The sequence below is a fragment of the Entelurus aequoreus genome, linkage group LG10 (assembly GCF_033978785.1).
Source record: "Entelurus aequoreus isolate RoL-2023_Sb linkage group LG10, RoL_Eaeq_v1.1, whole genome shotgun sequence".
In the NCBI taxonomy this organism is placed as follows: domain Eukaryota; kingdom Metazoa; phylum Chordata; class Actinopteri; order Syngnathiformes; family Syngnathidae; genus Entelurus; species Entelurus aequoreus.
The window spans coordinates 66993783-67006464 of record NC_084740.1 but is presented as its reverse complement, the minus strand read 5'-3'; the positions used below and the strand labels follow the sequence as shown (position 1 = coordinate 67006464).

At 40.7% G+C, this 12682-nt stretch overlaps 1 protein-coding gene across 5 annotated transcripts in view; it reads left to right on the top strand.

Annotated features, from left to right (window-relative positions):
* Positions 1–631: 631 nt before the first annotated feature.
* The window catches only part of LOC133658944 (gastrula zinc finger protein XlCGF8.2DB-like), a 13848-nt gene continuing 1797 nt past the window's right edge, over positions 632–12682 (top strand). Inside the window, exons 1-5 of one of the 5 annotated variants that reach the window (XR_009827571.1) lie at positions 632–1061; positions 5768–6112; positions 9594–9727; positions 9804–9905; positions 10971–12682. The exon at positions 10971–12682 is cut by the window's right edge and continues 1797 nt beyond it. Coding sequence is in view for 3 of the 5 variants with exons in the window: in XM_062061492.1 (XP_061917476.1) it covers positions 935–1061; positions 5768–6112; positions 10971–12016 (1518 nt within the window). In the remaining 2 variants the exon portion in view is untranslated. Of the gene's footprint in view, positions 1062–5767; positions 6113–9571; positions 9728–9803; positions 9906–10970 lie in introns of those variants that run through there. The other 4 variants (XM_062061494.1, XM_062061492.1, XR_009827572.1 and 1 more) reach the window with 4 other exon arrangements.

Here is a 12682-nt window from a genome sequence, read left to right as displayed (position 1 = left end):
CAACAGGTGGAAATGATAATTTGACTAGAATCTGACACATTTACATATTTTGTATGTTTGCCATTAATATTTACTGTCCCTATTCAAAATAAATATTAACTAACCCACCTCTTTTTACATCCCTTCTTCTTTTACATTTTTAAATCAGTGAAATCTTCCAAAAATATATTGAGTGATGCACTTAGTAAGTGATAACTCTTTGGGATATGTGCAGAGGTTAATTACACGATATTACTTTTTTGGCAACAATGTGCTGTTATGTGAGTGTCTCAATGAAAAAAAAAGTGTTTTTTTATTGATTGATCGAGACTTTTATTAGTAGATTGCACTGTACAGTACATATTCCGTACAATTGACCACTAAATGGTAACACCCGATCAATTCATGGGAAATAGAAATTAGATTAAAAATCAAATTTTTTTGTAACCATTACCTTCATACGTGTATCTATCTTCTATTTTCTACAATTCTGTTTAGTATTTGATGGCATTGTCTTCTCGTTTCCAAACACACACATATACGCTGCATACTCCGGTACAGTAGGTGGCGATATGCGTCTTTTAAGTTATGGCTGCAACTCGCCAGAAAAGCAAAAGAAGAAGAAAGACATCCTAAACTCACATGGGAAGAAGAAGAAGAAGAAGCCGACCTCATGTTTGGACGCTACCACGGACGTAACTTAGCAGTTCGGTCTTTAAGTCTGCGTTAGTCTCTCCGTTTGTACTAATTCGTCTATCGTGTGACAAACTACACGTTATTCATTATTAGTCCAAGTATAAACTCGACTCGTCTCCGTGAACTTTGCAGCTTCTCGGGTTAGCTTAGCGTGCTAGTTAGCTTAGCTTGCTAGCTGCTAACATAGAGACGCGGAAGTGATCAACACGTCGCTAACTAGAGGTCAAGTGTGAGTGTGAAGTGTTGTGATTGTGTGAAAATGTGCGAAAGAAGGATAGTAGCAGAGTACGAGGAGGAACTGTCTCGAACAAAAGAGGTGAAGGAGCGACAACGTCAACTACTGGACGCTGTTTGCAAGAAGCCTCAAGTTCAGTTGCACAAAGCCGGTTTGTTTACTTCTTACTCTCACATGTTTACTAACTTCACATGAAATAACATTTGGAATAACTTCACTGAGTGGAGGAGCTTAGTCAAGAAGTAAAATTATGTCAATTGAACATTTATTTGCACACGCAAAACAGTATTTCCAATAGGTGAGGGCCGACATCCGGGCAACTGAGCTACATACGGGTTCTTCGAGCCATAGCAACCAGACTGGCGTTGAAAACAAACCGTTGCCATTACTCTTTAACCTGTCGACCTACGCTGATTAAACCCGTCATTCTGCCTCCAAAATGCCGAAAAACGGTGTTGTTTTTGGTTGTGCTAACCACAACTGGAAACAGGGAAAACAAAGGTCGTATTTTATTCTGCCAATGCGTGATAAAAGCCCACAGAGACGAGACAAATGGCTCGCAGCTTTACACCGGGAAAACGAGGACGGTTCTCACTGGAGTCCCCCAAAGTCCCGGGTCGTGTGTTCGGACCACTTCGTTTCTGGTAAATATAAGGAACAAAAATCCACCTTCTTAACCACAACTTGGCTATACCGTCCGTGCTAATGTTGTACTTGTTGAATTTGTACCTTATAACGCTCGACAGCTGAAGTTGTTGTTGTACAAAAATAACATGCGGTATATACTATATAGCAGGGGTGGGCAATTAATTTTTACCGGGGGCCGCATGAGCAACCTGAGCACTGCTGGGGGGCCACACTGACAATATTTCAATTAAATTTTGCTCAAATTATTTTTGATATACCGTAAGATAGATAATAATAATAATAATATTTTCATTTACCGGTAACCTAACTTATCTTTATACAAAAGCAGATGGCTTTTGATGGTTTTATTTTTAACACTTTCTTACACAACACTTCCTGATGTATATTACAATACAAAAATTTCAATTTCTGTCACTTTATCCTGCATCCTCTTTGTTGTAAAACCTTTATTTAACCAGATAAGAAAACATTGTGAACGTAGCACGCCTGTAAGGTGATTGGCGAAGAAGGAGGAAGCGTTGCTGTTGCGGAAATGAGGAGTGAGGATTGGTTTTCCTTTTGGAAAGAACGAGATAAGTTGAGCTGTGTTAGTATAGCATGCTCAATAAAAGTTTAAAAAGTGCATCAGACTTGGTGTGCACTTCTTCTGGACGCTACAATTGATGTCAGAAGTGGGATGAAATGCCTCCCAGTTCGCCTTGCCATCAAACCTGGGAGTCTTCATTGAGGGCGGAATTCCCCCCGTGGCAAGCAGCGTGGCTGCACCTGTAAACACTCTCTCTCTCTCTCTCTCTCTCTCTCTCTCTCTCTCTCTCTCTCTCTCTCTCTCTCTCTTTGCGGCGAGCTCCTCACGTGGCACGTACCTCCCGATGACGTAGCACACAAACAGTGCAGTATGCGCAAAGTTTTACTTCTGCCACCAATTGTAGTGTCCAGAAGAAGTGCACATCAAGTCTGACGCTCTTTTTAAACTTTTATTGAGCAAGCTATACTAACACAGCTCAACATATCTCGTTCCTTCCACACGCACGTCTCCTCACTCCTCATTTACGCAACTCAAGAAGACAACATCTACTTCAGCAGGTCGTTACACTATATTCTTTAAACACAGCAACGTGTGTACCACAAATAAGCACACAGCTTTACCTTTACTTGTCTTGTTGAAAACACGCCATTCGTCATCAACTTTTCTCTTTTTAGTCGCTGTGCGCCTTCCCTCACAGGACATACGCACAATAACACTTTTCAAAATAAAAGCAGCACAGTTGTATTGCACGCACGACAAAGATGTTTTTTTAAATTTATTTTGTAATTTGAGATTGCCGCTGCGCGCACGAGCATACGTCCACACGGAAGTAATACAAATAACGCTTTTCAAAACAAAAGCAGCACCGTTGTATTGCACACTCGAAATAGATGCTTTTTAAAATTTATTTTGTAATTTATAATTGGCCTCACGCGGGCCGGACAGGGACGTACAAAGGGCCGGATGCGGCCCGCGGGCCGCACAATGCCCAGGTCTGCTATATAGTCTATAGCCTGTATAGGCTATTTTTGAAAACCGGTTTCGTTTAAATTTGCACTTAACAGTTGGGTTTTTAAAAACCAATAAACCCTATAATTTTCATGTTGCCATTTAATCAACTTTTCAAGACAGTCGCAAAATGCTGTCTGCAAGACTTTTCAATACAAAGACATATATTTTGTACATTATTCGCCTGCTGTACTGCGCCTTCATAAGGCTACAACTCCATAATCATACGCCATTTAGAACAGTTTAAAATGCAGTGAAACCTCATTAAATGCTTTTTCTGTCAATGCTGTGTTCGCTGTGAGCTGGTTTGTTTTCAACGAATTTAATATGGCGACCGGTTGCTAGGGGATTGGTAGGCGGAAGTGACGTAGGTCCGCCCTCGCCTATTAGAGACGAAATAACATCCAACAATGGCTGGGATGTTACTGACGTCACGTCCCGCCTAATGAATACTGGTGGTGGTCAAGCTAGCTCTGTTCTCAATGAGTACTAGGTGTCATCTAGCCTTTCTCGAAGAAGAAAAAATGCCCTAGCAGTACTTTTTTCGGAAAACACAGGAAGCAACTTCTTTACAGTGGAAGGCACATTGCCATTAAATTAAAGGCCTACTGAAACCCACTACTACCGACCACGCAGTCTGATAGTTTATATATCAATGATGAAATCTTAACATTGCAACACATGCCAATACGGCCGGGTTAACTTATAAAGTGCAATTTTAAATTTCCCGGGGAACTTCCGGTTCAAAACGCCTTTGGAGGATGACGTATGCGCGTGACGTCGCGAGGTCCACGGAAGTGTTTGGACCCTTTTGGACACAATACAAACAGCTCTGTTTTCTTCGACAAAATTCCACAGTATTCTGGACATCTGTGTTGGTGAATATTTTGCAATTTGTTTAATGAACAATGGAGGCTGCAAAGAAGAACGTTGTAGGTGGGATCAGTGTATGAGGCTGGCTGTAGCAACACAACAAGGAGGACTTTGTTGGATAGAAGACGCGCTAGCGGCGAACTCACCTTGACTTCCTACGTCTCCGGGCCGCCGACCGCATCGTCGATCGCTGGAACGCAGGTGAGCACGGGTGTTGATGAGCGGAGGAGGGCTGGCTGGCGTAGGTGGAGCGCTAATGTTTTTATCATAGCTCTGACGAGGTCCCGTTGTTAACTTAGCGTCGTTAGCAACAGCATTGCTAGGCTTCGACAGGCGTCGAATACACATTAACCGTGTATTTACATGTCCAGTGTTTGGTTCGGTGTCTCCTGATAGTAGTATTGTTGATCTTCTGTCTATCCTTCCAGTCAGGGATTTATTTATTTTGTTTCTATCTGCATTTGAGACAGATGCTATCACGTTAGCTCATGCTAAGAGCTTCGTCGATGTATTGTTGTGGAGATAAAAGTCACTGTTAATGTCCATTTCGCCCTCTCGACTCTCATTTTCAAGAGGATATAGTATCCGAGGTGGTTTAAAATACAAATCCGTGATCCACAATAGAAAAAGGAGAGAGTGTGGATTCCAATGAGCCAGCTTGTACCTAAGTTACGGTCAGAGCGAAAAAAGATATCTCTTGAACTGCATTCTAGTCTGTCACTCTAACGTTCCTCATCCACGAATCTTTCATCCTCGCTCAAATTAATGGGGTAATCGTCACTTTCTCGCTCCTAATATCTCTCGCTCCATTGTAAACAACGGGGAATTGTGAGCCGCACTACCGCTTGTGACGTCACGCTACTTCCGGTAGGGGCAAGGTTTTTTTTTATCAGCGAGCAAAAGTTGCGAACTTTATCGTCGATTTTCTCTACTAAATCCTTTCAGCAAAAATATGGCAATATCGCGAAACGATCAAGTATGACACATAGAATGGATCTGCTATTCCCGTTTAAATAAAAAAAAATCATTTGAGTAGGCCTTTAAAAGTAATGCACTTTTTACTTCAAATGAGACTAAACGTTACTTGTGACTTGTGCTGGTTAAAGCAACCAAGAACAGAGCATTTCCTTCAGTAGGTTTCAACGTGGACATGATGTTCTGGTACAGCCAGATTTAAATACATTATAATAGGCTGACTCGCGCTAGGATGTTTGGGTACATTTTTACCATATATGGATAATCCGCTGATGTCACACTTGAACAAAATCCCAAACGTACCATTTGGAATAAGTATGAATGAAGGCAAGATTGGTTTATGAATATCTCTGAAACTTTCTCAGGACTTATGCAGACCCCAAATACACATTAGCAGGTACCAATAGGTTAAAAAAAAGTTGTTTTTGCATGTTAGGGCCCCTCTTAAGGGACACACACTGCTCTGAAATGACACGTCTCTCAACTGCATATAACAAATATTTGAATTTTATAAAAAAAATTAAATAACGGATTCATATTTTTCCCTCTTAAATAATTGTGTGTCATTTATTGAAGTGTAATTCCGTTCTTGTTCAAATACTTTTTTTAAAAGTAATTTTCCGAACACTGGTCAGTACTATCGGGTACTAATTAATGTCAAATCAAATGATGCCATATTTGGATACCTTTCTTGCACGTTGGCGTCATGACATAAGTTTTATATTTTACCATCACATTATCCACTAGTAAAACATTCATATATCATGTACTATGTAATATTCTACATGTCTAAATTAAAATGGGTTGGTTTTGTTTCTGTCTTGCAGATGTCCAGCAGCTGACTGGACATCAGAAAGAAAGTCCCCCTAAATTGCAGGGGCGGAACTCCATTTTGAAGCAGGAGGATCCACAGCCCCCTCATTTCAAAGAGGAAGAGAAGCACCTAAAGCCTGTATATGTTAAAGAGAAAAACGAGGAGCTAGAAACGCCTCATGTAAATGAGGAAGAGGAGGATCCACAGCCGCCCCACTGTAAAGAAGAAGAGGAGGGAGAGTGTCTTCTAGGGCAGGAGGAGGCTGATCTCACCAAGTTTCCACTGACTGTTGTCTCTGTGAAGACTGAAGACCATGAAGACAAACCACCTGAGTCCTCACAGCTTCATCACAGTCCAAGTAAGCAGAACATCCAGATATCATCTAATACAGTCGTTCGAAAACTTTTTTATACCAAGTACCACCTCAGAAAACTCTTGGCTCTCCAAGTACCACCATAATGACCGACATTAAATACCAGTACCGCAGTAGGCCGTAAACAAGGCAGAGGTTTTATTTAACAGGTATATTTAATATTTTTGGCCACTGTAACATATACACACAGTTTGAACAGTAACACTGTTTGAATATAGGAAAATAAAACACTAGTCAAGTGATTTGTTGGCATACCACTAGTGGTACACGTACCACAGTTTGAGAATCCCTGATTCTCAATGCTTGCAACTAGAGATGTCCGATAATATCGGACTGCCGATATTATCGGCCGATAAATGCTTTAAAATGTAATATCGGAAATGATCGGTATCGGTTTTAAAATGATCAATATCGGTTTCAAAAAGTAAAATGTATGATTTTTTAAAAACGCAGCTGTACATGGACGTAGGGAGAAGTACAGAGCGCCAATAAACCTTAAAGGCACGGCCTTTGCGTGCCGGCCCAGTCACATAATATCTGTGGCTTTTCACACACACAAGTGAATGCAAGGCATACTTGGTCAACAGCCATACAGGTCACACTGAGGGTGGGCGTATAAACAACTTTAACACTGTTACAAATATGCGCCACACTGTGAACCCACACCAAACAAGAATGACAAACACATTTCGGGAGAACATCCGCACCGTAACACAACATAAACACAACAGAACAAATACCCAGAACCCCTTGCAGCACTAACCCTTCCGGGACGCTACAATATACACCCTCCGCTACCCCCCGCCCCCCCGAAAGCCTGCCCACCTCAACCTCCTCGTGCTCTCTCAGGGAGAGCATGTCCCAAATTCCAAGATGCTGTTTTGAGGCATGTTAAAAAAAATAATGCACTTTGTGACTTCAATAATAAATATGGCAGTGCCATGTTGGCATTTTTTTCCATAACTTGAGTTAATTTATTTTGGAAAACCTTGTTACATTATTTAATGCATCCAGCAGGGTATCACAACAAAATTAGGCATAATAATGTGTTAATTCCACGACTGTATACATCGGTATCGGTTGATATCGGTATCGGTAATTAAGAGTTGGACAATATCGGAATATCGGATATCGGCAAAAAAGCCATTATCGGACATCTCTACTTGTAACGTATTTTCATCCAGGGTCCACCATTCTCTCTCACGTTGGAGATGTACTTTCTTTTTAACCCAACTGTTTCAAAAAATGTCATCTTTGTTAATCATCAACAATGTAATTGCCGAGCTGCAACCATGTGACCTCGAGGACGTCCCCCTTACCTCACATGGTCAAATGAAGGCAAACATTCAATATGATGTCAGCATATTGTAAGGTTTAGTGGTGAATATACATAAAGAAAACTAACTGTCAGGAGTTTTACTGCAGTTTATCATTAACACCAGTAATCGTCACATTCCTATTTGTGCATTGATAAGTAAGATAAGTAATGTATTTGTGAACATTCACAATTCCCATCACTGCTGTGTAATTCTTGTTTATCAGTGTTTGTTTCTGTGCTTTTTGACATTTAATTTATGACATATACTACCGTTCAAAAGTTTGGGGTCACATTGAAATGTCCTTATTTTTGAAGGAAAAGCACTGTACTTTTCAAGAAGATAACTTTAAACTAGTCTTAACTTTAAAGAAATACACTCTATACATTGCTAATGTGGTAAATGACTATTCTAGCTGCAAATGTCTGGTTTTTGGTGCAATATCTACATAGGTGTATAGAGGCCCATTTCCAGCAACTATCACTCCAGTGTTCTAATGGTACAATGTGTTTGCTCATTGGCTCAAAAGGCTAATTGATGGTTAGAAAACCCTTGTGCAATCATGTTCACACATCTGAAAACAGTTTAGCTCGTTACAGAAGCTACAAAACTGACCTTCCTTTGAGCAGATTGAGTTTCTGGAGCATCACATTTGTGGGGTCAATTAAACGCTCAAAATGGCCAGAAAAAGAGAACTTTCATCTGAAACTCGACAGTCTATTCTTGTTCTTAGAAATGAAGGCTATTCCACAAAATTGTTTGGGTGACCCCAAACTTTTGAACGGTAGTGTATGTAATACACATGTTTAGTTTTTACATTTGATCTCCCTTTAGAAGTTAAATATTTTGCTGTCATTTATAATTTGGTGTCTGCAATTGCTTTAAGGTGTGAAGATTTAATAATCTAGTTTATTCATACTATTTTGCGACGTCCATCCATCCATCCATTTTCTACCGCTTGTCCCTTTCGGGGACGCGGGGGGTGCTGGAGCCTATCTCAGCGGCATTCGACGTGTCATTTTATTTCCAAATATAATTCTATACTTGATGGTGGGGGATTTTAACAGAGCAAATTCAGCCCATTAATTCCAAAAATACAGACAGCATATTAGGTGCGCCACAAGGGGGCCTAACACACTGGACTACTGCTACACACAAATAAATAACTCTTATCCCCCTTCCTCGGGCAGCATTAACTTGCTTAACCTGCATTAAGGACTCTTTTTGTTGTCCACTCCAAAAGAGAAATTATTGCGGTTTCCTCTTTTATACTTTTGGTGGATCCGGTGGCTTTGTTTCCTTACAGCGCCTCTTGTGGCCAGGCACTGTATTGCATTATTCGTCTGGATGTGACCCACTATTGATAGGACACTCATTCTCATTCTTTTAACAAAAGTTAGAATGTTAAACGTCCACAGTACATAATAGTACATTATATAACAGTAAATCACTGTTTTTTGCAGTAGCGTACAGTAGTAAAGGAGACAAAAGGGCACTCGTTCTCTTGGTCGTTGTTGTATTTAAAATAATATGACGCGTGTATTATTATTATTATTGTGTACATGTACTGCAAAATGCCGAAAATGGTCAAAATGGTCAAAAATCCCTCCACGAGTTCCACAAGTTGCGGGAAGAGCCAAAATGTCAAAACGGTCAAAAATGGGAGTAGGTAAGACATCTTACCTACTTCGATTTTGTACCAGACGAAGGCTGATTTTTTTTCTATGTATAAAATCGCCTTACCCTCTTTTGATTTTTATTTTTTTCCCCCTGGTTGACCAAAACACCTTCATCACGCTATGAGGCACGCCATGATTTGAGAGGCCGGATTATCAGGAAATGTGTCCAAGACAAAGTGAGCTATTTTGGGACACAATTTTGACAAATTTTCCTGGCCCGGCCCTCATTTTTGACTGCATCCAGGACCTGAGCGACAGGGGCTCATTCCGACACGCGTGTCCGCCTAGGGGGCGCTCTCCCGGACAAAACCTTGAGCAAGTCCCTATTGGGAAAAAAAAAATCATGGTTCTTTTTTCATACAAGTATTGATAGTAGTAATGACTGTTCGTCACAATCACAGCTCTTTTGTTGACAGCTGTTGCGCGTGCCTTCTTTTTTTATTGTCACGTGACTGCACGGTGGGGCGGCAGGGCTGGAAAGCCGTGGCGACATCATCATTCTCACGGTACTCTGGCGGAACGACACACCCCTCTCAACTCTGGAGACAGTTTTCAAAAATCTTCGTTTCAGACTGCCGAAAACGCTGTTTGTGTGGAGATAAAAGGTACATATCTTCACGATAGACATGTAATCGATAATGGGAAAAATGTGTTTGATATTATTTTTTTCTTCTTCGTAAGAGAGCGAAAGTTGCAAAGCATGGTTGGTTGCATGAACAAAGGCACTCGCAGCGCAGGAAGTGATCACTGATCAGTGGGCGTGACACGCTAACCGCCAATCAGGTAACAGTATCAACTATCATGTTGGGTTGCCCCATCTTGCTGTCTTGCAGTTAATTCTCTGCATGGAGTGAGAAAAGAAAGTAAAAATGAAGAAATTGTGGATAAAACAGGAAAAGTCACCTGGACAGTATGGCACTTTTTTGGATTTTTTTAAAAAGGGCCCGTAGTCAGACCAATGTGTTCTGTGAATTGTGCAAGGCACTCGTCCCCACCAAGACCGGTAATACCACACCACCTTTGCCGTGCTCACCCTTTAGAGCACAGCTGTAACTTCCTGGCACTGAACCTGCAGAAAATAGTTCTTCTCAGGTTTCTCTATGTTTACATTTTTACACTTTAGACTATTTTGTTACACTTTGTGAAGCATTTCTTACAAATTCCTTATTTTTTAACTACACTTTAATTTTTTTAAGGTTATTGTTAAGTTTTGAATATTCCTCCATCCATTTTCTACCGCTTGTCCTTTTCGGAGCCTGTCCGAGTGTTGAATATAGTTTTAGAATTTTGTTTTACCGGTAGTTGTTTTCCATGCTTGTGTTGACATTTCCTTTCCTTTCTGCCTTGATAGCTGAGGGGATTATAATCAGAGGAAGGTTACATTTAGAATAAAAATATTTGTGTTTCATATATTTTTCTCCTGGTCCTTATTTTCTATTGGTCTATGACCAAATATCAATAATTATCGATATTGACCAATACAAAACACCTATATCGTGACACATATTTCAGTCATATTGCCCAGCTCTAAAAGTAAAGAAATAAATGTACATAAATTAGGTATGACATTTTGGTCTGAAACTTGTGAAAACGCTACAGAAGAGTAAATGAGACAAGCATCTTACCTGCACGTAAATAAAAGCTACTTTGTGTCTCGCCTAATAAGCAACCTGCTGTTCAGCATGAGGACAAATAAAGAAATTCTTAAGTTTAGTGTCATAATACCAAAAGATCCAATACATTACATTTACTGAAATAGATTTATACATTGCTTTTGAAGCATCACATTGTTAATAAAACATGTTAAAACATAATCATATTTCACAATAATTCTTATTTGTCCTCCAGACGTCCAGCAGCTGATTGGTCATCAAGAAGAACCTCTCTCTTTGTTGCAGAAGGTGAGCTATACTTTAAAGCAGGAGGATCCACAGCCCCCCCACATTAAAGAGGAAGAGGAGGAACTGTGCATCACTCAGGAGGGAGAGTGTCTTCTAGGACAGGAAGAGGCTGATCTCACCAACTTTCCACTGATTGTTGTCTCTGTGAAGACTGAAGACCATGAAGACAAACCACCTGAGTCCTCACAGCTTCATCACAGTCCAAGTGAGGAGAAGAGAGAGGTGGAGCCTCCAAGCAGCAGCTCACCACAACACATGACAACAGAAGGTGATGGAGACCACTGCGGAGGATCACAAGCAGACAACCTCTTAGCTCCACTGTCGGATAGTGACGACTCAACGTCACACGTTAATGTAAATATGAAATCCCGCATGAAAACACATACAGGGAAAAAAACTTTCATTTGTTCAGTTTGCGGTAAATTATCCTCCCAAAAACGCAATATGCAAATACACATGAGAACACATACAGGAGAAAAACCTTTCAGTTGTTCAGTTTGCGCTAAACCATTTGTTACAAACTCTGATTTGACCCGACACATGCGGACACACACCGGAGAAAAACCTTTCCCCTGCTCAAACTGTGGCAGAAAGTTTTCTCAAAGGGTAAGCATGTTGTCACACATGAGAACACACACAGGAGAAAAACCTTTCAGGTGTTCAGTTTGCGGTAATTTATTTTCAGAAAAACATAGTATGCAAATACACATGAGAAGACACCAAGGAGAAAAACCTTTCAGTTGTTCACTTTGCGTTAAGATATTCTCCGCAAAACATACTATGCAAATACACATGAGAAGACATAGAGGAGAAAAACCTTTCAGTTGTTCAGTTTGTGCAAAAAACTTTGTGGTGCAGTCTGACTTGACTAGACACATGCGGACACACTCTGGAGAAAAACCTTACATTTGCTCAAACTGTGACAAAAAGTTTTCCCGAAAGGGAAGTATGCTGTCACACATGAGAACACACACAGGAGAAAAAAACTTTTAGTTGTTCAGTGTGTGGCAAAAGATCCACTGACAAAATATATTGCAAAGACACATGAGAACACACGCAGGAGAATAACTTTTCCTTTTCAGAAAGACCTCTTTGAATGGACTTCTGCAGAGTCACTAATGGTCTACTGCAGGGCTTCTCTAAAGTCTGTACTGTGTTCCAGATCCAGGGACGGCGTGGCGAAGTTGGTAGAGTGGCTGTGCCAGCAATCGGAGTGTTGCTGGTTACTGGGGTTCAATCCCCACCTTCTACCTTCCTAGTCACGTCCGTTGTGTCCTTGGGCAAGACACTTCCCCCTTTGCCTCTGATGGCTGCTGGTTAGCGCCTTGCATGGCAGCTCCCGCCATCAGTGTGTGAATGTGTGTGTGAATGGGTAAATGTGGAAATACTGTCAAAGCGCTTTGAGTACCTTGAAGGTAGAAAAGCGCTATACAAGTATAACCCATTTATCATTATTTATTTATAGATCCAGACCAAGACTTAGTCTGGACCCAGCCGGGATCCAGCCAGCCTACCACATGTTATGAATTACAAAACACTAAGTTTCTTTTAGGTACTGGTTGAAAAAATTAAATTTGATTCAGAAGATCCATTAAGGGTGGAACCGCACTTTTTACGGGATTTTGCCTATCATTCACAATCCTTATGTGAGACAAGCCC